General features: G+C 31.5%; 1 protein-coding gene across 4 annotated transcripts; it reads right to left on the bottom strand.

The window, feature by feature from the left end:
* Positions 1-8,244: 8,244 nt before the first annotated feature.
* On the bottom strand, positions 8,245-23,192 carry LOC114262612 (pentatricopeptide repeat-containing protein At2g30780). 4 transcript variants are annotated; one of them, XR_014347047.1, is made up of 5 exons: positions 22,594-23,192; positions 17,860-19,106; positions 9,899-10,137; positions 9,759-9,809; positions 8,245-8,747 (listed from the first exon to the last, which is right to left on the bottom strand). XR_014347047.1 is itself a non-coding variant. In XM_082899606.1 (2 exons), exons 1-2 carry the CDS (start codon positions 23,011-23,013, stop codon positions 17,982-17,984), a joined length of 1,545 nt encoding a protein of 514 aa, XP_082755732.1. In that variant the 5' UTR covers positions 23,014-23,192; the 3' UTR covers positions 17,670-17,981. The 4 variants fall into 4 exon arrangements, 1 of the variants encoding a protein (XP_082755732.1); XR_014347049.1 differs by lacking the exon at positions 9,899-10,137; XR_014347048.1 differs by lacking the exons at positions 9,759-9,809; positions 9,899-10,137.
* Between the last annotated feature and the right edge of the window lie 3,044 nt (positions 23,193-26,236).

Raw genomic sequence — 26,236 nt, 5'->3', positions numbered from 1 at the left:
ATATATATATAAGTAATGCTAGAGACACTAAAAATTTTACTAAAATTTTTACTAAATGTCCCACATGAATTTGGGACCCACATGGTGTGAGTCCTATACTCATGTGAGACATTTGATATAAATTTTGACAGAATTTTTAGAATCTCTAATATTTTTCTATATGAGTAATGCTAGAATATTAGTAGAATTTTTTGACTCACACCATGTGGGTAACATAATTACACCATGTGGGTAACATAATTACATTGAGGCTATGTTTGGTTTTGGTTTTGGCTTTTTGGCTAAAAAAATACAAAAAAATAAAATTGACTACATAAGTCAATAAGATAAAATGTCACATCTAAACTATAATCATTATACTTTTTTTCTCATAAAAGTCAAAAAGCCAAAAATAAAAACCAAACGAGACTAAAATAGCCAAAAAGTTAAAAAGTCAAGCTATTTTAGTTCTTCCCAAACAAAGACTGACTTCCCTTAAGATTTTAATTCACGTAACACTTAAGTCATTTTTCATTAATAATTCGTTAATAAAAAAAATGATGTTGTCATTTTTTATTTTCTAAAATCTATAGTATTTATCTTTATTTATTTTAATGTTTACCCACTATCTGTATTAATTTCAATTGATTTAGCTTTACAAAAGGGTGATCAATGTAAATATATCAAGAGTATAAAAATAACTATATTTTTTTCAAATTCTAAATCTAAACATAGTTGGAATTGCTTTTGATTTTTTTTTTAATTATTTTTTTAGACAATTGATAATAGATTTTTTACAACGGCCGTGCTTCAGGGCCCGAAAACAGGGGGCTCGAATGCCCCGTATTTCCATTTAAGGTAAAAAAAAAAAAAAAAAAAAGGAAAAAGAAAGTAAAAAAAAAAACAGTTTCTAAAAATGGAAATTAGGGGTATTAGGGGCAACTTTTTTAGGGCCACCAATCATTTTCCTTTTTACAATATGAAAAAAAAAAAAAACTATCCCAATAACTTAAGAAAGAGGTTCAGAATAGAAAAATAAATAAAAATAAACAATCTAAAGAAAAGTCTTATAAGTAAAAATTATCAATATTTAGTAAGGATTAACTCCTAATTTTCACACAAGAATGAGAAATTAAGTAAACTTATGTCTCGTTTGAGAATTAATTGTTTTAATTTTTTTAAAACAAATATATAAAAATTAAAAAGAGTTAACAATTTATAATGAATTTTTAACTCACATCAAAATCTCAATTTTACTTTTGAAGATTTCAGTGGTTCACTAAATGGCAAAAACAGCTAAGCTTGGACAAGGACATCAAATCCCTATTTAAATTAAATTTGACTTTATGGGCCTTTTGGTTGCTTAGAACATTTGCTGGACAAATCCACTTTAATTTCTTGGATTATATACAAACTAGTGTTTGAATATGTTTTCTATCACGACAAAAGATGAAGTCATTGTCATGAAATTACTTTTTATTTAATCATGATTATTAAAGTTTTACTTTGAAGACTATACTTATAAATTTTAAATTTATAAAAAAGGGCATGACTTTCCACAGTCCGTAATTAAATTGGAAAGTATTATTAAACTTGTGGAGGTCTATTACGGGTCTCGTTTCGATAATCTAAACTGTGCAATATGTAAAACTCATCGAGTACTATATGTATGTAAAAAATCAAGTTGATCGGATATCGATAGCTTATATGATCAAATCAGATTTTCATAAACTGTTTATTTTTTACCGTCCATTTTTTTTATACAAAACTGATTTGATCACATACCTATCGATATCTGATCAATGGGATATTTTACAGGCGTATAGTACTCGACGAGTTTTACACATTGAATGGTTCGAATTATCAAAACGAGACCTGTGGTAGGCCTCCACGGGTCTAACATTACCGTTCAATTCGTGATCGGACTGGAAGGAAGCCATTCTCTATATAAAAAATAATAATAATAAATAAATAAATTGATGGTTTGTGGTGTTAGCATCTTTGATTCCTCTAGTATGTCTCTTGAATGAATGATAGAACATTTTTTTTTTTTTTTTTTTTGTTGGGATCACTGAGTGTTTGAGTCAATTTACTTGCACCTTGACTAATTTTGCAAACCACGCAAAGCTCACTTTCCACTTAAATTGGACAAATCTCAAGCATGCGTGATCCCAATAAATTAATAACACCTAATAAGAGTTGAACTTGATACTTAGAAAAAATACCTACTAAGTTAACCCTTTTGAATTGAATGATAAAAGTTCATAGCATCTTTGCTTTCTTACCTTGGTGTATCAATTAATTCCTAAGTCTTGTGAACTAGCTTGAACCAGTGTTGTTTTTTATGATCCAATTGAGTTTTGCGTGCATAATTAGGAAACACGTTAGTGAAACGAAAGTCAAACTCGTGATATTCTAATGAGGTACAAAAATTTTAACCATTAAATTAAGAATTTGTTCGGGCAGAAACGTTTTCTGTGATTTTTTATTTGTTAAAATATGAGATAAAAAAATTAGTATTTGACAATGATTTTTTTACTTTTTTAAAAAAAATGTGTAAAAAATAGAGAGAATAACAATGAATTTTAATTTTTTATATGACTTTTAAATTTTTTAATTAATTTTTTGACTGAAAAAATAAATTGGCAAACACACCCTTCCAGTGATTATGTTGGTATTATGTGATCCTAATCTTAAAAAAACAAAGCATGGGCTTCATCATCATCCCCATATATATATATATATATATATATGTTGATTACACTATTGACTAGAGTTTGCTTTGAAAAATTGATTTAAATCTCATTTTTGTTTCATACTATTATTATTATTATTATTATTAGGTTATGTTTGGCATGTTGGTTCTGGACTAAAATAATCACAAAAAAATAAAATGGGTTAAAAAGTAATAAGATAAAAAACCACATCTAAATCATAATTATTTTATTTTTTCTCACATAAAAGTCAAAAAAACCTATTCCAAACAAGGCTTTTTATTCTCTAGTTAAAATAATTAAAAAATTAAAAAGTCAACCCACATCTCAAATAAAGGCTTATTATTATTATTATATTATTATTATTATTTTATGATGAATAACCTTCTCAAGACAGCATCCTTTGATCGTACCAAAGTGTGAAGAAGATGATCTAACAGGTTTGAAAAAAAGAGGTAGCATAGTTCAAATCCAAACAAGACAACCATGTAGGACAACACTTGCAAAAATGAATTAAGGCTATAGCAATAAGTAATCGTTTGATATAGTTATAAGTTAAAAATTGATAATTAAAAAATAGAAGTTAGTCGGTGGTGTTTGGGAAGTCTTGAACTTGGATTTTTTTTTTTTTTTTTCACAAAAAGACAAACTTTTTGCAAAATTAAAAAAAACACATCCAAACAAAATATCACATCTAACCCCATAATCATTTCATTTTTTCTCTCACAAACATCACATCCAATCACAAAAAAACTCACCTATCTTTCCAAACACAAAAAAAAAATTTCTCCAATAATATCCTACAACTAAAAAAATCTACATAAAAACTCACTTCCCAAATTTGTTTGGTTAAAGTTAGGTTAGAGAAGTACAAAAGATAAAATAGACTAAATAAGTCAATAAATAAGACAAAATGTCACATCTAAACTATAATCATTTTTTTTTCTTTCACAAAAATAAAAAAAGTCAAACCAAACGAATTTTTTAGTCCCAAGCTAAAAAAGTCTTAATTCAAAAAAATCAACTAAAAAAATCAATGCCAAACCGCAACTTAAAGGCATCTCTTTATTAACTTTTAGATATTTTGAAAAATTTATTAGAATTTTTTTTTTAAGTACTTATATTTCAATTCGTCCATAAGATATTTTTATATCTCAATAAGACTTTTATCTATCAAATTGTAATTCTCATATTTAAGATATTTTATGAATATTTTTATCCTTACAAATAATTTTTAAACCCTTAACAATTTGTTGATGTGAATATTCATATTTAATAAATTTAACAGTGTAAATGTTCACGTTAACGGTCTTTTGGGAAGAAAATAAAAATCAATTTTTAGCTTTTTTATCTATTTTGGGTCATATCACCTCTCACATTTTTTATTCACAAAAAGACAAAATAGACTAAAAAAGTCAAAAAGTCAACTTTTTATCAACTTTCCTAAACACTCCAATATAAACATCAATATGCACTTCACCCTATTTATTATTGGGGATATTTTGGTAGCTATATCATCCATAAGACTTATTGAAATATAAAAAAATAATTTTGATTAAGTGGAATATAAAGTAGGACATGAGAGATTTAGGAATAAATACTTCTATTTTTTTCTTTAACTTATTTAAACTATTTATGCCCAATACCCAATAAGTTATAAGTAAAAATTACATCAAACAATCTCGTATAGACTATCAAAACAAAATAAAATAAAAAATTATAAATAATTCAGATAAATTATTCCAAACAGCCTCGTTGTCCGTCCTTATGCCTACACTTTGGCAGGAAGGGTTCTCTATTTTCATTTTTTTTTCCCCCCCAACATTCTGTCATTAGAAAATGTTAAAATTATCAGATATGAGAATCTAGTTCATGTTTAATTGTCGAATTAAGTTGATTGAAATTATGCACTCATTTGGCATATTAGTTGGATTGTTTTTTTTTTTTTTTTTGGTTAAAATAGTCACAAAAAGATAAAATAAATTAAAAAATCAATAACATAAAATGTCACATTCAGACTATAATCATTTAATTTTTTCTCATAAAAGTAAAAAAAGACTAAAAAACTCATCCAAAATGAGATTTTTTAGTCCCAGATTAAAATAGTCAAAAAATTAAAAAGTCAAAAAGTCAATCCACATTCCAAACAAAACCTATTAATATAATGGAATTAAGGAATGAGATTATTATAGTATAGTATAATGATATTGAATTAGAAATGTAATATAAATTGTATTTGTTTGTATACTATTATACTGATATTAGTTGACTCGAATTAAATTTATAAAAGAACAAATTACTCATGTAGTTCTTGAATTTGCCTCTTGTGTCAAATTGGTGATTGTAATTTTAAGAGTACTGCTATTAGCACCTTAGAAATTATTTTGAATCTTTCAATTTTTAATTTTTTTTATTACAATAATAACCTCAAATAAAATTACTAAAAAGGACATCATTAATTTTAGGACACTCCATCTTATAATTAAACATGAGTAATGCTAGAGACCCCAAATATTCTACCAAAATTTTTACCAAATGTCTCACATGGGTGTGGGACCCACACAATGTGGGTCCCATGTGGGTCCCACACCCATGTGAGACATTTGGTAAAACTTTTGGTAGAATTTTTGGGACCTCTAGCATTTTTGATTAAACATACACACTCACTACATCATGAATTAAGGTTTATAAGAGCACCCACCTTCATCAGCACCCATCAATCTTCCCAAAATCTCACCTTCAAAACTTTGAAAATCCTTTAGCGACAATATTCCACGTGATAACAGTGACAATCATTTGACTACCTATACTTCTTTGGCAATGACAATGAGTGGAAGTTTTTCTGGTAACCACAACTCCATAAGACGAGAGGAGTACAATAATAAAAGCTTAGAGGAGGTTCATAACTTTGATGTTATTCTTAGCTCAGAGGAGATTGGCCTTGTAAGGGTAAGTTTCTTTAAAAAAATGGCAAAAATAATAAAATATGTTCGTCATTTTTTCAAAACTGAATTCCCGAACATATGATCGAAATTCAGGAATACAGGCCCGAACATTGTTTATTTGTTCAGGAATCAATAACCACACATTTATTATTTGTTTGGGAATGTAGGTTCAAACATGGAAATTTTTTAACATATTGAACAGTCAAAATTGTTAACGCTTGCAGAAGTTTTTATTTTTTTAAATTCAGGATTATAGGCCCGAACATTACTTATTTGTTCGGGAGGACAATGTAGGTCCGAACATGAAAATTTCTTAATACATTGAATGGTCAAAATTTTAAACACTTGCAGAAGTTATCGGAAGTAACCCCAATCCATTATTAGGTTCAAAAGTTATTCCTTCATCGCGTAACTTTGATAATATTGTTGCGTAATTCTCTGTTGAACTCACAATTTTTTAATATCTACCAACAAAACCATTTATTATAATTTTTTTTCCTGCAAGAGAAGAAATTATTACGAAAAAATTAAGAAATTATGTATATATATAGAGAGAGAGTATACCAACTATGACAATGATGGATGAGACGGCAGAGACAGTAATCACATTGGCTCTTCTTCTTCTTGGTGGGTTTTGTTAGGATTTTTTGGAAGAAGAGCTTTTTTTGAGGTGTAGGGGTGTAGGAGGTGTGCATTTACTGGATGAAATATTTTCATAAGGATAATTTTGATATTATTTGAGGGGAGAAAAATTTTAAAAAATTTTAAAATTTATAAGTAGAAACCAAAAAAATAAGAGTCCAAAATAATTTATGTGGTATTAACAGCACCACTCATTTTTAATGGTATCCGTTTTTTAAAATTCCCAAAGCACACATTTATTGAATTTGGTATAATATTAATGGCCAATTCATGATTTGGATGTTTTATTTACGGGATTTCATTTCCTCAAAGATGTAGGACTCAAGAAATGGGTCCCCCCAAATTCTCATATAATTGAGGAAATGGGAACTCAGGAGCAGTTCTGACAAAATGTTTTTGAAAAGCAGAAAAGGGGAACAACATAAGTTTCACATTTTCATTGGCTTTCCTCTTATTTTATTTATTATTATTTTTTTTTTTTTTTTTTTTTTGGTTGTTGTTGTTGTTGTTGTTGTTGTTTTTTCACCGACGAATTAGGATAAACAATGGGGCTTAAGCGAAGGAGTACTGTTTATTACTACACTTTAAAAATAATTTCTCATTTGGTCTCTCTAATTCGTGATCTGACTGGAAGTATTGTTGGGTCTGTGAAAGTTTACTATGAGTCCCGTTTCGATAATCCGAACCGTGTAATGTGTAGAACTCGTCGAGTACTATATATTTATAAAAAATTATTTTGATCGGATATCAATAGTTATATGATCAAATCAGATTTTTATAAGTCATTCATTTTCATACAAAACTGAAAGTATATAAAAAGTCAATTTTTTTTAAAATTTTTTTTAATCTTTTTTAAAAATTGTAAAGAAAATTAAAAAAGTGATATAATTCGAATAAGTCAATAAATTGACCTTTTTTATTTTTTTATTTTTTTTTCTAATTGTCAAAATAAGTTGTACCAAAAAAACTCTTTCATGCAGTTAGAGAATGCTTTACTGGTGGTTATATATATTATATTAGACATATATTTGCTTGTATGCATGGTGAATTTTTTTTATTGAACTTCTGACTTTTAAAAATCTGGTTTCGTCTCTAACTTTTGCTAACTTGACCTAGTCTTAAAAATAAAAATAAAAAACTCAAAAAATACTTTTCAGTCTTGTTTGTCTATTTCAAACTAGGAGTAATGTATATTACCCATTTTAATAAAAGCAATCTTGACAAGTACTTGTATTTCAAAATGAAATATCCAAATTCAATCACATCATCATTTATATAAAAAATTTATAAAGATTTTCTGTTTATATAACATTTTTTTGCATTTAAGGAATCTTAAATTTTATTTGTTTTGGCCAAGGTTTAAATCAAAATAAGAGGAGGGAAAAATTAAATAGCAGATTTCAAATTGAAAAATGCTATGGACCCTGAATAAATTATCAAATTTTTTACCAAATCTCTCGTATGAGTGTGTAGGATCCACACAAATCAAATATGAGTGGATCCCAAAGATTTGATAAAAAAATTTAGTAATTTATTTAAAATCTTTAACATAACTCTTTCCAATTATCATTAGTTTGGTGGATCTCACTTAGATGCTCTTATGTTAGGTACACACTAAAAACAAGGCACATAAAAAACAACCAACCGACTTTCACCTAAATAAAAATAAAAATAAAAATAAAAATAAATCACTGTATCTGAAAACAACATATATATATATATATATATATATATATCAATAGATTCAAGCCATTGAATTTACCGAGTCAACAATTACAAATCAACACACATCTGTTCTTTGATAATTAAAAGAATTTTTTTTATTTATTTACAAAACAAATGAGCATTAAAACTTTAGTGTATTTGACTGGTTGGATCTACTGGGGCCCCAAGGTCTGAACAATGAAAGAGATCATTCACAAATTCAAGAATTAAACACAGTATATGAGATTTTAGCGAGAAAAGAAAAGAAAAACCAGAACATGTTAGCAATTAAGTAACTGATTTCCACAATGTCGTTGAAATAAAGTTCCTGCTACCATTTATTGGATTCAACATATTCTTTGTTGGGATTAGCAGCTCCCAAAAAATAAAATAAAATAAAAAATGGATTTAAATTAGTAACAAAGAAAGAATTCCCAACTGAAACATTCTACAACATCTAGAATAGAGTTCCAGCAATGGCAAGAACTGATTCTAGACAATTCAATATGCAATACTTTACTTCCAGCGGATAATTCAATCCTTGTGCTTCAACCGTGCCAAAATAGACATTGTATTTGATTGATGGCTGAAATGATCTTGCAAATGTTGCATTCCCTGTTTCTGTCAGTCCCAAAACTTTGAACATCAATTCTGTGTCCTCGTATTCTACAATGGGCTGGGATTTCGTGCAAAACAAACACACCAACTTCATGACTGCAACGGATTTTGGTAGCCATGGTTCATCAGAAAACTACAGCCATTTCTGCAATAAAATAATGCAGTCAATCAATCACTCGTACTAAATACATAATAAATTACCAGTATCTACATAAATTATAACTAACATATTATCGATCAGAGCTTCAGTGTTGAGGCATTTAATGGAGAACCTATCATATCTACTATCATATAGGTATGCTCAATACAAACTTTAAGTGATTGTTTGTACTAAAGAAGCAATTATTCAGGTTTTCATCATTGATTAATCATCCTATGAATTACTGATCAACTTGCACTAGTTTGATTATCCATCAAAAGCCAGAAAAATGTGCACTTCTCAAGATATGATATGGTAGGCATGCACAGTACATAACTGAATTTCCCATGGTTCATGCCTACTGTGGCAACATTCTAAGGTCAATACAGAGAAACAATGAAGAAGAAGAATGAAAGATGGGCAAAAGAAAAAGGCCAAAAAAAAAAAAAACATTCAGAAGGAAATGGTAGGCCTTTCACCAAAATCCCCATATAGCACAGATATGGACACGCGACAAAAACATGACACGACATGACAATGAAACAAAATCAGGGACACAATGAACAAAATATATACAAATACAAGTATTTATTGTAAATTCATATAGAAAGTAGGAAACCGCATTATTTCAATCAAATTAGAGATGAAAATACACAAATGACAGTTGTATAATGAATATATGATATATCAAAACAACAGAGCTACTAAATAAAAATCAAGAGCTAAGCATCCATGCCATTTTTCATATAATCATCATTCAAAATTCTGAAGTCCACCATTTGACATCATATAATCAAAATCATAAATTTGCCAACTACACAATACATCTACAGTCAAAAACCAAACTTTTAAACAACACCCACAGACACAATAATATGCAGAGATATCAAAACAACAAAGCCACTGAAAAAATTTCAAGAACTAAACACCCTCGACATTTTTCACTTAGTCATCATTCAAAAGTCCATAATTCCACCATTTGACATCATATAATCACAAAGACAGACCGGGACTAACCTGTGAAGTGAACAAACTACAAAGCTTCCACGAACAACGTTTCCCTCTTTTCTGTTTGGAAAGAACATCAAGATTACAGTGGGCCTTCCATGAAGAAGAGAGCAGAAGGAAAGACAGAGAAACAAAGATTGGGGCCATACCTGACCAGCGATCAACAACCTTTGAAGAAACTTCAACACACCGACCTCCTCCTCCTCTTCTCCTCTCCCTCTCTTGGCTAGGGTTTGTTTAATAAAAACTTCTATGCTTTTCTTTTGTTTTATTTTGTCCCGAGTTTTAATTTCACACTATGACCCCACAAAATTTTTCCAAAAATTCGTTCTGAGGTCTGACTGTCCAAACCAAACTAAGCCTTGAATCTCAATCAAGTGGGGATCAACTACATGAATCAAGCAGGGTTGGTTATGACCCTCAACATGTCTGAGCCAAAAAAATAAGGAAAAAGGCAACACTCCTAATGCATCAAACATTGAAATTCAATTAAGATGCTTCGTAAATCACAAATCTAAAATTCATGATACTCAAAAGGATATTTGTGTCTATTGAAGGGCACAATGATTGAGCTGCATAATCCACAAAACTTGTATCATTGAGAAAGATGACATCCTATATGAGTTTTGCAAAGGTGGAAAGGAATAAACTTACAACTTTAATGTGTTGTTTGCTTGTGTTATTTTGCTAGTTTTTTTTAATTTTATGAAGCTTTGATTTAATTTGTTTTTCCTTTTCCGACCCTCCCCAATTGAATTGTTTTAAATTTTCATTATGAAGAGTTCATTTTGGAGCTATGTTACACGGACTCGGGTGCGGGTGCGGGTGCGGGTGCGGGTGTGTATCTAGGGGTCGGACACTTCAAAATTAAAAATTGAGGATATGCGAATATGTATCCAAATTTGGATACGGGTATAGGAATACGTTAAATAATTTTTTTTAAAAAATATATATATTTATTATATGAAAAAAACTATATTTATTCTATGAAGATAAGTTATATTATATAAATAACAAATAAAAATTATTTTAGATATAAAATAAATTATATTATATATAATAAAATAAGTTATTTTTATTTTAGATATAAAAATTATATTATCTATGATATATTATATTATATAATTTTTTTTGAATGAGTGATATTATATATTATTATATTAATGTAATTTATACTATATGTTAATGTAAATGTAATATGAATAATGGATGAATAATATTATATGATATGAATAATATTATATATTATTATATTAATGTAATTTATATTATATACTAATATAAATGTATATAATATTTATTATATATTATACAATATAAAGAGTAGAGAGAGACAGAGAAGGAGAGAGAAGCCAGACAGACAACAGAAGAAGAGACAGGAAAGGAAGAGGGAGATCGAGATCGAGATCGAGAGACGAGAGGAGAAGAAGAGAGATCGAGAAACGAGAGTGAAGACAGAGAAGGAGATCGAGCATTGAGCATTGAGCAACGAGCAAAAGTCGGAGCTGTCGAAGCAGCGAGTCGGTGACTGATGTCTTTGTCGTTTCGAAAGGGACCAAGTTCTCTCTTGCTCTCTCCTTTTTCATTTGTTTTGTTGTCTGTAAAGAGCCGTGTCTGAGAGAGAAGAGGCAAATCTGACACAGATCCCACACCCGCACCTGTGTTGTGTCGTGTCGACACGGGTACTTCACCCCAAAGTGTCGAGTCCATGGAACACAGTTTTGGAGAAATAAACATGCTTGAATTATTATTATTTTCAAGAGCTTCCCACATTGACAAATGCCAAAAAGAGAAGGCCTTGAGAAAGCAATATAGACAGATGTCGATGCAAAGTGAATTTCCAAAAGATCACACTAACTAAGCGTCCCCAATTGGTATAGGGGTTAAATTCCTACCCTTAAGACCGTAATTGATAGTTTACCACCCCATTTTTCTTAATAGTCAATTCTTTTGGTGTCCCATTTTAATCTAGCATACCCAACTAAATAATTTTTCTTCTTTCTCAATCAAACTCAACCAATTTCAACGGCCATGCATCATTATTGATTCGAATTGAAATAAATCGATTACTCTATCTTCAATCACTAGAATCGGATTCTAATAATATAAAGAGTAATAATAACACACGTCACTAAAGCAGAAGAAAAAAATGTTAACATAAAATATAGAGGTAAAATCACTTACTCATGACTCTTATATTATTCTCTTAATAAATAAAAATAAATTCAAGGAGCACATTTTTATTGAAGAGAAGGGTAATTCAACTCCCAACTTGATTAGAACGATTAATACTAGTCAAATAATGTACTTAACATTAGAAATGACGATTAGCTCCAACCCCTGCCCAACCCCAAGAACCGCAGCCTGTAAGGTTTTCCTCACCTCGATAAGAAAATAGGAAGGTGACGGGATTCAAATCTCCTACCCCATTCTATCCATCCCCACCTCCATTTTATGTATAATTTAATTTTTTAAATACATTACAAAATATTAACCTCACTCTCATGTTTCAATTCTCTATCTGTCATATTTATTATTATTATTATTTTTTTTTTTTTTGATTGGCAATGGGGTGTTCGGTTCAAAACAACCTGACTAATCCTCAGAAGTGCACAAGCCCTCGATAAGGAGTTTACTGCAAGTACACTACGGTTAATTTTTCTCCAGTCCGATGGCTCCAAGGAACTGTTAACACCTAAGATGTTTCGATCTTTGACCCTTGGAGAGAGCACACCCCCAAGACCCAAGGCCTTGCCAAAAGGTCAACCCCTTGGGGTTACTCATATTTATTATTTTAATTATCAGCACTTATCAATTGTTGTCTCTTATATGCTACATCATCTATCCCTCATTTGTACCACCCCTTCTAAGGGTGGCAAAATACCATGACATTGCCCTACCCTGCCACCACATCGATTTTCTTAGCCTTGTTAAGGAATTGAGTGGGAACGAGACACCACCAACCCAATCCTGCCTCGTTTGTCTGCTGCCATTACTATTTACAATAAAACCAACTTTGCAATTTGGGCCCACATACTATGGGCCAATTCTACATACAAAATGCAACATAAAAATCTTCTTGGACTGAATCCTAGAACTTTCTAGTTTAGCGGAATTAAGTGTTCAAAGTTGATATTATTCCTACGGTTAGGATTTGGCCCATAAGACTTTTATGTTAATAGACCCAAATCGACTTTAACAATGAGCCCAAAAACAATAGTTATGCCATTAGGTTAAACCAAGCTCCTTGATGTTGTAGTCCTCCTAAAGAACTTTCTGTTGGCACAAAAATCGCATCAATTTGACATTGCATGAAAAGCTATGTCCGTTTATACAAAACGAAGCGTATCAACAAAGTCAATTCCTCCTAATGGCTCCAAATCATATGGTGATCCTTGTGGATCAATACACAAACCTAAATTTATTTCAAAGATGTGTATAACAATTTGAATGGTTAATGGCAACATTCAAACATGTTAACTATTGACAAAAAATTATAAATGCATTAATATCTCATAGCATGTGCAACCATACTTGATTGCAGCAAGGGGTATAAACTAGATGTATTTAGGTATTGAAAATTACCCTGTGAATGCCATCCAACAATCTCTTACTTGTTTACTAGAACAGTGTGTCATATAGTTGCCAATAAACTTCGTTTTTCAAGTGAAGGAGTTCTCCACAAAACTCATTTAAAAAATTGGGAGATCTATGTTATATAGATTCTTCTAAATGTATGAAGTACCCATGTCAGACACTCAATTCTTGGATAAAGGTATGATATATGTATCCAACATGTGTAAAATATTCACCTCGCAAAATTTTTTGCAATTCGAATATTTTATGAAATCCATATATTATGCATGAAAAACTTTATGAAGCCTTGTCAACATCATTTTACCCTAAAAAATATAAGTACATCAAGAAAGAATATTTTGTCATGTCATCATGTCTTTGGACATGAGAATTAGATGACTTGGACACTTACACGCATACCCACACTTGACATCAGTATCAGAGTCCCTATAACATAGATTGGGATGAAAAATTCAAGAAAATTTGAGGGTAACCACTTGGAGATCTTTACAAACATTGTAGAAACAATGTATAAACTTGTAGGCTTTCAAATTTTAGGCTAAATAAATTATAAATAAGTTTTACCAAACAAAGTTGTATGCTCTTGAAGCCCTTTCTCAATTACAATATATAGTTTCTATTTAGAATATCTTCAATTATTACAAGAAGTTTGCACACCTTGTTAAACAGTTAACAACCAACTCATTTAAAAACTTGTTAGAGTGAGATATAAATTAATCACTTGTATTCTCAACAAGCCTCCTCATGTATAGCAAGACTATCTACCATAAGTGAACTAAACACGTGCAAGTACTGAAATAATTGGGTAAGTGGTGAGATTTGAACACAAGATCTTCTATCTACTTAAACCAAGTTGAATGTTAACAATATAACATAATATACTATCTTTCAAATGATTCAAATTGGTTCTAGCAAAGGTACTAGGCTCAATTTCTCATAAAAAACCTGTTCAATCAAATCATTTCTCACTTCATGATTAGAACATATCAACTCTGTTCTATCAAGCAGATCTATTTTTGAAAACCAAGCTTTCCAGCAAATACATTTGAAACACATAAATAACATACATCTACTTTCTTATCATATGGTTATGCCATTCATATCGAGGAATGAAAAAGCAACCTACTAAAAAGCAATGACCTCAATATTCCAACACAACGTCCATTTAAATGTCAACATGGATGACATATTGGTCAAGACAAGACCCAAGTTAGATATGACAAGAGAAGCTAGTCTTTTGTTGAAATACACCAATCAATTGAAGTCTATCATAAGAATCCGCTAATCATTTCTGATTCTATCATAAACTAGAGTTCAAATCTCAGGGACAACCTAGAGAATGATAACCATAATGCTTATTTAAATTATTAGCTTGGTTTGGTTATCTCCATGTTCCATTTTACTTTTTGATGGCCAAATGGTGTCATATATTATGCTTAAGTTTTGAGTTACTTAGGGATACAACTCGAGCGAGTTTGGTTAAGATGGGAGGGCTGTCTAGACCCAGCTTGAACTATCCAGCAAAAGCCCAGCCTGAGCTCAGCAAATCAAGCTCAGATTACACTCAGGTTGCCCAACCTTCCCAAATAGCGACAATCCAGCCAAAAAAAATGCAAAAAAAAAAAAGAAAAAAAGAAAAAAAGAAGAGGAAAACAAAGGTTTCTCACCTTATACACCAACTCTAGCCGATGCATTTGCATTGTCCAAGAAGTAGTTCTTTCTATCCTTGTTGATGTTATACACATCCAGATTACATCGTGGGAAGAATATTTCGTTGAAAGCCCTTCAGATTTCTATGAATGCCATGGCGAGACCACCTACATGGAGGAGTTCCATAGCCAGACCACAGCAGTTCATTTAGAGTCCATGTGCAAAGCATGGTTGTTAAAATCGCGATCCGGATCGTAGGATCGTACGATCTTACGATCCTACATTGCTAAAACGATCCAAATCATTGTAGGATCGATGTTATAACAGGATTGCAAGTAGGATCGTGTAGGATCGCATGGGATCGTGTAGCATCGTATGGGATCGTAGGTAGGATCATAGATTTTATGATTTTTCACCTTATTTTTAATATGAATCATTTTAATTTTAAGTTTTATCTTTTTTTTTAATAGAAAGTAGGATCTTACGATCCTCAATCTGATCCACCAGACCCTCTCACCGATCCTACTTAGGATCTCGATTTTAACAACCTTGGTGCAAAGGCCAACGGCCTGAACAAGAGTGATTTATTTGCCTGACAGAGTTTGTTAATCTATATATACATATATGTTGTAGGGTTTTATATATTATGTATAATAATACAAGATAATCAATACAAACGATCCGATATTTGATACCTCAACAAAGCAAGCAACAAATATGCTACTGCTAAACATTCTGGGCGATGGAAATATCCATTTTTGGTTTGTGATCTGCCATTGGAGGACTTAGCTACCAAGCTAAAAGAGACAATTTGTGAGAAGCTTCAAAGAAGAGAATGCTGTTATGGCTCCATATAGCAAAGAAGTGTGTGTAATATAGACATATATCTAAATGTGACCCAAAGACTGAAAAATGTTACCAAGCACAGAAAAATTCCGGGTTGCTTGGGTTCAACTTGCCCAAGTTTCAACCCTAGAGTTACTAACCTCCACCATAGTCACAACCAAATTGGTGGACCTTTTAATGATAGGGTTCCTCATAAATTATCTTACATACAAAAGACTTGGTACCAAAAGGAAAGACTAAAGGACCATTACATGTGAAACTACAATTATGGATGGAAGTTGCAGAACTTGAATGAAAGACGACCATAACAAAATCAACCAGAGACCATGGATGAAGATGGACGATGGTTTGGGAGGTACGTCCAACAACAACATGGTTAAATACGAGCACAAAAGACAACAATCTGAGGTAGAAAAGACAAGTTCATATGAACCACAAAATGGTTCAAAAACCTATCATGATCAAAACCAGGATTAGAGCTACATACCTATATAAGATAGCCAAAGAAGGCAAGGTGCAATGATGGATAGGCCCAAGAAAACTCTTCAGCAAAGTCAAATTGGAATCCGGCTCACCAATTTAAATGACAAAAACAAACTGAGAATGGAGTCCCAACAGCAATAAGTCCCACTTAGAAGGTCAATATAAAATAAAATAAAATAAACAAATCAGCTGGATTAATAACTTTAACTTCTTATTCGCATACTCTTGTTGGGACAATTACAAAAGATTTCACAACATCCAAGGCGTACTGAGATTTGAGCGGCTAACATCATTTTATCTGGATGATTTTGGCACCTAAGCTGCCCATGAGACCTAGCAAGTGGTGGGTTCCAAACCTTTCTTTCAATTGACTTGTTATATTTATGGCCACATATCACACAAGTTGTCCTACAAAAGCAAGCCTTGCAGATTTAAGATTGCATTCACCCCAAGCTCACAGTAGAATAATCCGAATCTGTGACCTGAAACCTTGTAATCTAGTCACAAGTTGTCACGCAAGTGCCGAAAGACACTCGTAAAATGCACAATAGTTTCAAGAAAGGTCCAATGCCTGATGCAGCACATCTTCTTGCAAATCTTGGGAAATAAGGCCAGCCATGGCTGAAATATGTTCGCGGGTTATCTATTTTTAACAGAATAATGACAATTAATTTTAGTTAATTCACGGCTATTGCCAGGTTGTTCTGTGAGTCTGTGTTGGGGGAGAACTAATCCATGGAAAAAAAAAAATCAAGAACGTAAGAGGTCAGAAGTAAAGCTACAAGATAATAATATAAGTCTTAATTTTATTTTTTGGGGTAAATATTTAAGTCTTAGATAGTTTTGAGCAAGCACAATTCTGAGAACTAAAAGCCGAAGGAGACAGTAAATAAGTTGAGTTAATAAGGAAAGACTAATCCCTCATAGTATGATGGAAATGATGTTTTAGATCTGCTGAAATCAGTAAACTGATTTATATTTCCAATATTGTTGACCGCAAATATTGGGATAAAAAAAGGTCATTAACAATTTGTGCTTTTGGACATGGGAATGAAACTTGAAAATGAAGTTTGATCGTCTGTTCCATCATGGCAGAAGAAAATTTTCTTTTTCACCTCTAGGAAAGTATTTAGATATGGAAGGTCTATACACTTGTACCCTACACAATCAAATGTCATTGAATTTAAAGATGTTACATGATGAATAGGCAGAGAAGTGTATACTATAATATTTATATCTAATGCAAACATGCCACTATGCCAGTGCATAAACATAGAAATCAGAGGATTTACATAAGTCATCAAACCAAAAAGATGCCTTCTACTTTTGCAAGCCAACAACATGTGAAGGGAGAAAGATTTAAAGTGTCACATTATTAAATACTTCTTGAAACAATAGCATTATAAACTACAGACTACATAATAAACAAAATGGTCTCCTAGGTATAACTACCAACAGCAAGTGTGAAAGATAAAGACATGATACAAAAGAAGTTTCAATAACTGGAGTAGTTAACAAAAGGCAAGAAGTTTACCAATGAACTAGATGAATCTGTATTTCATCCTACAGATGTAGTGAAACATTTGCATTCACAGATATTAGATGAATGCTGCTCGACTGTTTCAGCACATACGTGCTATCCAATCAAAAGGTGCACTATGAAGTAAGTGTATCCAAAGGATTTCCATAGCCGTGCTTGCACATCAATCCTATCACCTGCTCAAGTTTATACTTTTGACCACATATAGAGTATGCCTTATATAGTATCCAAAATGTCTTTTTTGTGCGAACCAAATTCAAATTCTCCATCTCATCAAGGACTGTCTCCATTTCTGCAAGGCGCTTTTGTGATGCATACATGACCATCTTACAGTGGTACAGGGACCTACAGATTCTCCACCCACTACACTCTGCCCGCTTTACAAAATTTGCAAGCTTGTCCACTGCATTGCTTCGGAAATAACTTGCAATGATACAACGCATCACACCAACAGTTGTTACAGAGGTACTATGCTCAAATGCCTCATTGATTGAATTCTCCATCCCCTCTAGTAAATCCTCTTGTGCATATACCCTAATCAATAGCACATTCAACCAAGGCCTATACTCATTTTCGGGAATGAGCCTCAATAAAGCCTCAATCTTTTTAACTCTACTTTTGTCAGAACTTTTACAATATGCACATATCATAGATCTGATCAATGGAGTTTCGTTCTGACTAACATGATCTTTTACCAATTCATATATCTCTTCCATCTTTTCCAAATTTCCAGAATGTGCATACCCTCGAAGAATTAGGGAGTGGGTGATAATATCAGGCTTTACATTGCCTGCTTTCATAATTCTATAGGTCTTCTCCATACTATCCCACATCCAAGCTGTAATGTATCCAGCAATCAAATTATTGTACGTACTCAAATTGGGAGAGAGATTTAAATCCTCTATCTCGCGAAAGGTTGCCTCCATGTGATCTACCAACATCAACCGCCCAAAGGTGGAAATAAGTATATTATATGTTACAATTGAAGGAATACAATTCGCATCCCTCTTTAAATCTCGAAACAACAACTGACACTTCTCAGCAAAACCGTTGAACATATAAGCACCCATAAGTGCATTGTATGTAGAGGTTGCCTTGCATCTCTTGTTAGAAGCCTCTGTAAAAAATTCAAGTGCAAGATCAACATTCCTCATTCTACCAGCAACTGTAATACCCTTGGCATATTCCCCTGCTGTCATTGGAATGCTAAAATCTGTTTGTCTCCTTCTCCAATTAAAAACCTGAGGGGAAAACAATCATTGAATAAATAAATAAGCTCTTCAAAACTAAGTTTCGCAAGAGCAGAAATTGAAAATTGTTCTTTCCCAGCAATCTGAACTTGTCTTAGGTCAGAAATAATTGCAGAGGAACTGTCCGAAAACCCATGGAAACTGAAAACAGGGCTTATATTTTACATTGCATTAGGACATGAACAGACAAGTTTCTAATGTAGTCTCAAAATATCACCGTGGTTGCCAAATTACAGAAATAAGCTACTCCATAGGAAACTCTTTTCACCAAAAACTTTCGTGTGACGTGTGACTAGGAGTTGAACATTGTTCATCCCAAAATTTGTATCACTAGGTTATGCACGACGAATAGGGACAGCGCCGTAAGGGCTATTCTGGGGCTGTGAAGGTGCTGAAATTTAAAAAAAAAGAAAAGAAAAAAAAAAGAAAAGAGAAGAAGATAGATATAGGAATCACTCATAGAATTCCTTAGGCATCACACCAAGGGTTTGATTACATCACACAATCCATAAATAAGCTTCAAAGCTCTCAACTTTTTATAAAATATCAACTCTATTGAATAATAAGCATTACATGGCTATATATAGAATTAGGAAACTTCCTAAAATCTAATTAAATAACTTGACCCACACGACGAACCATGGGCGACCCATACAACCCATGTCAATAAATATAAAATTAACAAAATACCCCTCACCTAAAAATCTTAAAAAACATAAAAATAATCATAAAATAGAACTGTAATAATATTAGAAACATGATTATGTATGGTTCCTATCGATTTCTCTTTGAAATCATTCCAACTTTCAAATATCGCCACTTCTTTGAATTTACTCTTCTTCAAGCTTCTTATATTCTTCATCATTCTCCCTTGGTTGGAAAAAACTCGAGAAGTGTTGAAGTATAAGCATCCACAAGCTTTGAAATTGCATCCGCGACTTCATGCTAAAATCTTTAAGTTGTCACCGCCTTTTCTTTGTTGGAGATAGGAACACAAATTTTGAGAAATTGATCTTGTCCTTCATGAAACTAAATAAGTCGGAAATTACAAAATCAATAGAAGGAATTGAAACATTCTTGAATTGATCCAAATCTTAGGCAGCAAAATTCATTCCATGCATTATGTTCTTATTTGGCTCTGTTGGAGAGAATTTAGGCAGCAAATTGGCGACTTGTAAGGCCTTATTAAGGTTAGTATTAGCAACTTCTTGTTGTAATTCTTCTATCCCTACATCTTGTGTGGCCTCCAAATCTTCTATTTGGACAATACCCAAGCCTGTAGACTCCAGAAACAACTCTCTTGGCTCTAAATTAGATTCAGCTAGTAACTTATTAACATCTAAAGACAAATTTGGTTCTGCACCAGCAACTTGTTCTTGAGACTCTTGAACAACAATTTTTGTAGGGGATTGTTGGATTTCTTTTGAATCATCAATAACTGCTTTTCATTCTTCGAAATTTGGTCACCTTTCCCCATGGAAAAAGTTTGCTTGTCATCCACAAAATCTATCTTGGAACACATAAAATTTGGGTTAACAAATTTCTTTAAAGTTGGTGCCCCTTTGGGTGTTTTTGATTCATTAATCAAATTATTTTTTCCCCTTATAATCTGACTGTTTATGACCTTCTGTTGGGCAGCTTGTCTTTCCAAAGAATCAAGCCAAACTTGAAAATTATTCAACTGCTCCGCAATTTTAAAAAGAATTTGATTTCTTCGGTTTTCAGAAAATATTCCCCTTCCAAGAGATCTTCTAGGATGCGTAGACGTGTTTCGGAACTTCCACAAAACAATAGGATCTTTCGCTCTGATACCAAAATTGATGCAGGACAAATACGGAAAGTGCCGTAAGGGCTGTTCTAGGGCAGTGAAGGTGCTGAAATTTAAGGGGGGGAAAAAGAAAAGAAAAAAGAAAAGAGAAGAAGATAGATCTACGAATCACTCCTAGAATTCCTTTGATTGCATCACACAACCCATAAAAAAGCTTCAAAACTCTCAACTTTCTATAAAATATCAACTCTATTGAATTATAAGCATTACATAACTTTATATAGAATTAGGAGACTTCCTAAAGCAACTATAACCAAAAAAAGAAACTATTATAATATATTTGATTTCTAAAACTAATTTAAGACTAAATAAGAAACATAAATAAAACCTAATTAAATAACTTGGCCCACATGACAACCCTTGGGCAACCCATACAGCTCATGTCAGTAAATATAAAATTACCAAAATATCCCTCACCTAAAAATCCTAGAAAACATAAAAATAATCATAAAATAGAACTATAATAATATTAGAAGCATGATTATGTATGGTTCCTATCGATTTCTCTTTGAAACCATTCCAATTTCCAAATATCGTCGCTTCTTTGAATTTACTCTTCCTCGAGTTTCTTATATTCTTCATCACTAGGTTCACTGGTTTAACTTAAAAATAACAGTCCCAAGCAAATGGCAATTTAATATCTTAAAGCACACATTTTTGGGCATCTCCAACCCTTAACTCAAAAATTAGACTCAAACATAGATTAGAGTAAAATCCCCTCCACTCCTTTACTCAAACTTATACCAAATTGAGTTTTACACAAATCAAAGGAGACCTATTTTCTTTACTAAAATTTCTCAAACTTTGACAGTTGTGCACTTTTACCCTAACTTTCCACTAATATCTTTTGGTCCAAACACGTAGCTTCCACTAAAACTAGACATTTGGCACTTTTACTCGAATTTGAATTTATCATTGGAGTGCTTCATATCAAATGAAGCTTTTTGCGCAAAATTCATACTCAACTTCAGTAAAAGTAAGAATTGGAGATGGTCACCAATTTTTTCATCAAATCTAACTTCAAATTTGAGGAAAAAAACTTGATTTGATATGAACTATTCCAATCTTTTCATCGAAATCTTTTTAAAAATTTCACTCTGATTCCAAGTTTCCCTTTTCATCAAATTTGATAAATTACAAAAAAAAAAAAAAAAAAATCATCTTTGTAAATTTTCATCAAATTCAAATTTAATGAAGAATTTGATCAGTTCTCAATTTGATGAAAAAAATGACTCTCCCTTGATTTGATGAAAAGATTGGAGATGAACTTTGAACACTTTTTAAATTTGATGAAAGAACAGATGAAAGATTAGAGATGCTCTTAGCAGTTTAATTTGGAAATTCAATCTACTGTGTAAAGCGCAAATTGTTCATGTTTGTAACAAATGTCAATCAAAAACAAACAAACATTGGGGCACTCATAAGAACATCAAAGTTCAGAGAGCATTACAAGACACTACAAAGAGAAAGTAGTAATTATAATTAATTGGTGAAAAACACAAGGGACTCAATCAATTTCTAGGGGATTCTCTTCTCCAAGATACCACAAAGGGGAAACACAAACAAATCAATTGTAGATCGCAATCGCAAATCTGAATATCATAAATAAAAAATAAAATACGGAAATTACTACTACGTGAAGAAGAACACCTCTAGGACTAACGGAGGCCAAGAACGCAACTGATTCAACAGCTCAACAAAAGCAGAACCATCCGAATAAATCTTGAACAAAGAAACCCCCTTTTCTTCCAAAACCCTCACAATCTCATCAGCATCATCGACACTCTGAAGCAATTCGTCTCTCAAAAGCGAGACCTTAACGCAGAGATCTTCTCTGGCTCTAATGTCGGCACAACTCCACTTGTTGGCGAACAAGCCGATTATATTCGGGAATGAGAAGGAAGAGGGTTTAGGGTTTTGGGATGCGTAGAGTTCTCGAATGAATCTTTGGGTGGAGATTTTGGATAGAATGGGTAAAGGGTTTGTTAGGGTTTTGGGTTTTGCAGAGCTCCTGTGGAGGAACAGCTCTGCTTGTGCTGCGTCTGAGATCCTCCACACTCGTTTCATCATTCTCTTTTATTACTACTGGCTCTACCATACATCGTTCTAGGGTTTTGGAAGGGTTTATCTGATTCAATTCAGACAGCTCTGAGAGAGAGAGAGAAAGAGAGAGAGAGAGGCGAGAAAGTACAAGTGTTTGGGTACGGTGTTGATCGAAGCTCTGCGGAGTTGTACCGCGTCAGGGATATGCAAAAACCAATCCATCATGGGTTTTGGTATCCACTAGTCCAAACAACTCTGCCTCTGGCTTGGGCCAAGTTTGGGCTGGGCTTCGCATAAAGAAAGTTGGATTTGGAAAACTTATCAGTTGGTCCTATTAGTTGAAGTTATTACCCAATACGTTATGAGGGAGGTTTTTATTGACGTATATTATGTCTTGGGTCTTTTTTGGCAATGTTTAAAAAAGTCAAGTTATTGGTTTATTTGGTTCATATTATTTTTTTATTTTTTTTCACAACTTTTTATAATAAGCAAAAAAATTAATTTATAAATCATCCAAAACAATCGTTGAAAATTCGTGCTTTTTTACTTTTCGTGGAATCGTTGACTTGTTTGTAGGTAGTCAAACGAATCAAATTGCTCAAGTTTGTAATTCATATTTGTTTGATTAAATAATTATTTGAAATCCGTTCCTTATATAAATAAATGTAAGTTTAAATACATTTTAAAACTTGATAATTTTTCAAGTTTAACTTAAGCTCTGTTCATAAACTTATATGTACTAAAAAATTGTATAAAAAATTCAACTTACTTAAACTCAACTCCTAATCGGTTTTATTGAATCTCATTTAAAATTGACAAGTCTTATAAAAACAATTTTTGGGTAAATTAGATGGGCTCGAAAAACCTTATGAAACAATCAAATCGGATTGCATTTACTTTTGGATCTTAAATAACTTGGGCCGAGTTGAACATTGAACAACAAAGTTGTAATTGGTTATGTTCTCTTGTTCTATCCAATACAATTTTTTTTTTTTTCCATAAATAAACTCGTATACCACTTTCATAATTATCAACAAAATAGTAAATATTATAGTAAAAAAAAAAAAAATGTTGTTGTGAACCATTATTGTGAATTGTTCATTGAATTATTTCTGTGCATTTGCTTATATCTTATCTGTGTGAACAAATGGTTTGTTTGTAGTTAAAAAATGTAAAAAAATAAATTATTTATACATATTTATTTTTTATAATAATTAAACATTTTTTTTACTAGTATCTATTCATTTTATTCTCATCTTTCCAACTAAACAAAAAAGAAAAATATATAGCTCCTTTTTAAGTTGAATGTGCAACCACTCTTTCAAGTGTCCAAATACAGCAATAATCAACCAACTACTACTAAAGTAAGCTTATTAAATGCTTTGAGAAGCCCTGGCCAACATGAAGTAGTCATGAAAGCTATACAAAAGCATGGTCTATGAGGCCTCAATAATAAGCAACCAAACCAATTATTACTGGAAAGGCTAATTATCCTCATAATGCATTCACCATTTTATCACTTTTTGTTATTTGTTGTCTTGCATTACAAAACAAGGGAAGTCTCTACTTCTTTGAGTGGGTAGAGAGAAAGTTGATGGTAACAACTACAGTTGTATTTGGTATAACTCATTATAAATTAAATGTTTATAATTAAAAAAAACCCCTCTTATAAGCTAGGAGAATGATACTTTTAATTTTTTAATTTTTAATTTACAACAAATTGCAACCTAATAATGTATTGTTGCTTGGCTTTTACAATAATCTAGGTGAAGTTATACTTTTGGGCCCTGTTCTATGAATGTGTACATGATTTTCTTAGGTTGGTCCACTCCTATAGTTTGATTATATTAAATTAAGCCTTGTTTGATTTTTAGATATAGGAATTTGGATGGGAGATTATATACTGTGGGGGCCCTACATATCCTGTGTTTGTAATTTTTTTGGAGGAGAATATAGCATACAACTGGATTGTATATCCCCCAAATGGGTGGATATATAATACCCACTCTCCCCTATTATATCATATCCCATCAGATGGGATAAGAACTAAAAATACAATTTTACCGTTTTACAATGAGAAATCTGATTATGTGTATATATGAACTTTACAATAAGAAATTTGATTGTGTATATGAGAAATCCGGTTGTATATGACCAAAAAAATTATGTTCATGAATTTTATTTTTACATTTTTACAGTTAAATTTTTTACATAACCAATATATATAAACAAAAACGTTATTTCCTTTTTGGGATTCAAAGTTTTAATTTAATATTTTTAATTTTAAATATAAAAATATATTTATAATTATACTAATTAAAAAGGTTTTGAATTTCAAAGTTTTAATTCAAAAACTATTTACCAATTTAATAAGTAAATAAATAAGTGGACCAAATAAACTATGATATGTATTTTATTTTATTTTTTTTAAAATTTGCTAATTAAACTATAATATGTATTTTTTATTTGTAAGAATTTAGAATATACAATTAAATTTAGAAAAATAATTTTAAAAATGTTAAAACTTAATTGATTCTAAATTATTTTTCTTATATATTTTAAACAAAATTATATTATTATTTAATTTTTGATAATGTTATTACGTAATTGATTGTTTTTTATTTAATATATATATATATATATATATATAGACAACTATTACAAAAAGGTTAATACAATCACAAAACATAAATGGAAAACTTCTCTAAATACTTCTGTTACTTCTAGTCATCCTCCATTAGCTAATATAATTATTGAACACCAAGGATTTGAAGTCCCAGCCGCTCCTTTTAAGCTGCCTAGTACTGACCCTGAAATCAGAAAAGTTATTGAACAAAATAATTATACTAATCAATGTTTAAAAATAATTGGTAAACAATTAGATAAAATAGAAACCAATTTAGATGATTATTCGGCTAACAATACATCTACTAAACAATCCTTAGATCAACCTTTGCTTAATCTACCTAGTAATTGTTCCAAATGAAATAGTTTAGTTACCCAAGATAATACTGTTAAAGCCATAGAAAAATTACTTACCAAATTAACTACTTCTGAAAAAGCCTCTCCTTCTACTAAAAAAGGTCTTACTGTATTAAATCAACAACCTAGTATCGACACTGTTTCTCATCAATCTGAAACTGATACAACTGATGATGAAATTAATCAATTAGCTCAACAATTTCAATCCTCTAATCTAAATAAAATTCATTATCCTAAGCCTAATCCTACATCTCTTACTAAAAACTGG

The sequence above is a fragment of the Camellia sinensis genome, chromosome 12 (genome assembly GCF_055761805.1).
Source record: "Camellia sinensis isolate YWXY chromosome 12, ASM5576180v1, whole genome shotgun sequence".
NCBI lineage: Eukaryota > Viridiplantae > Streptophyta > Magnoliopsida > Ericales > Theaceae > Camellia > Camellia sinensis.
Note: the sequence above shows the minus strand (reverse complement) of the source record. Positions and strands in the feature narration are given on the sequence as shown.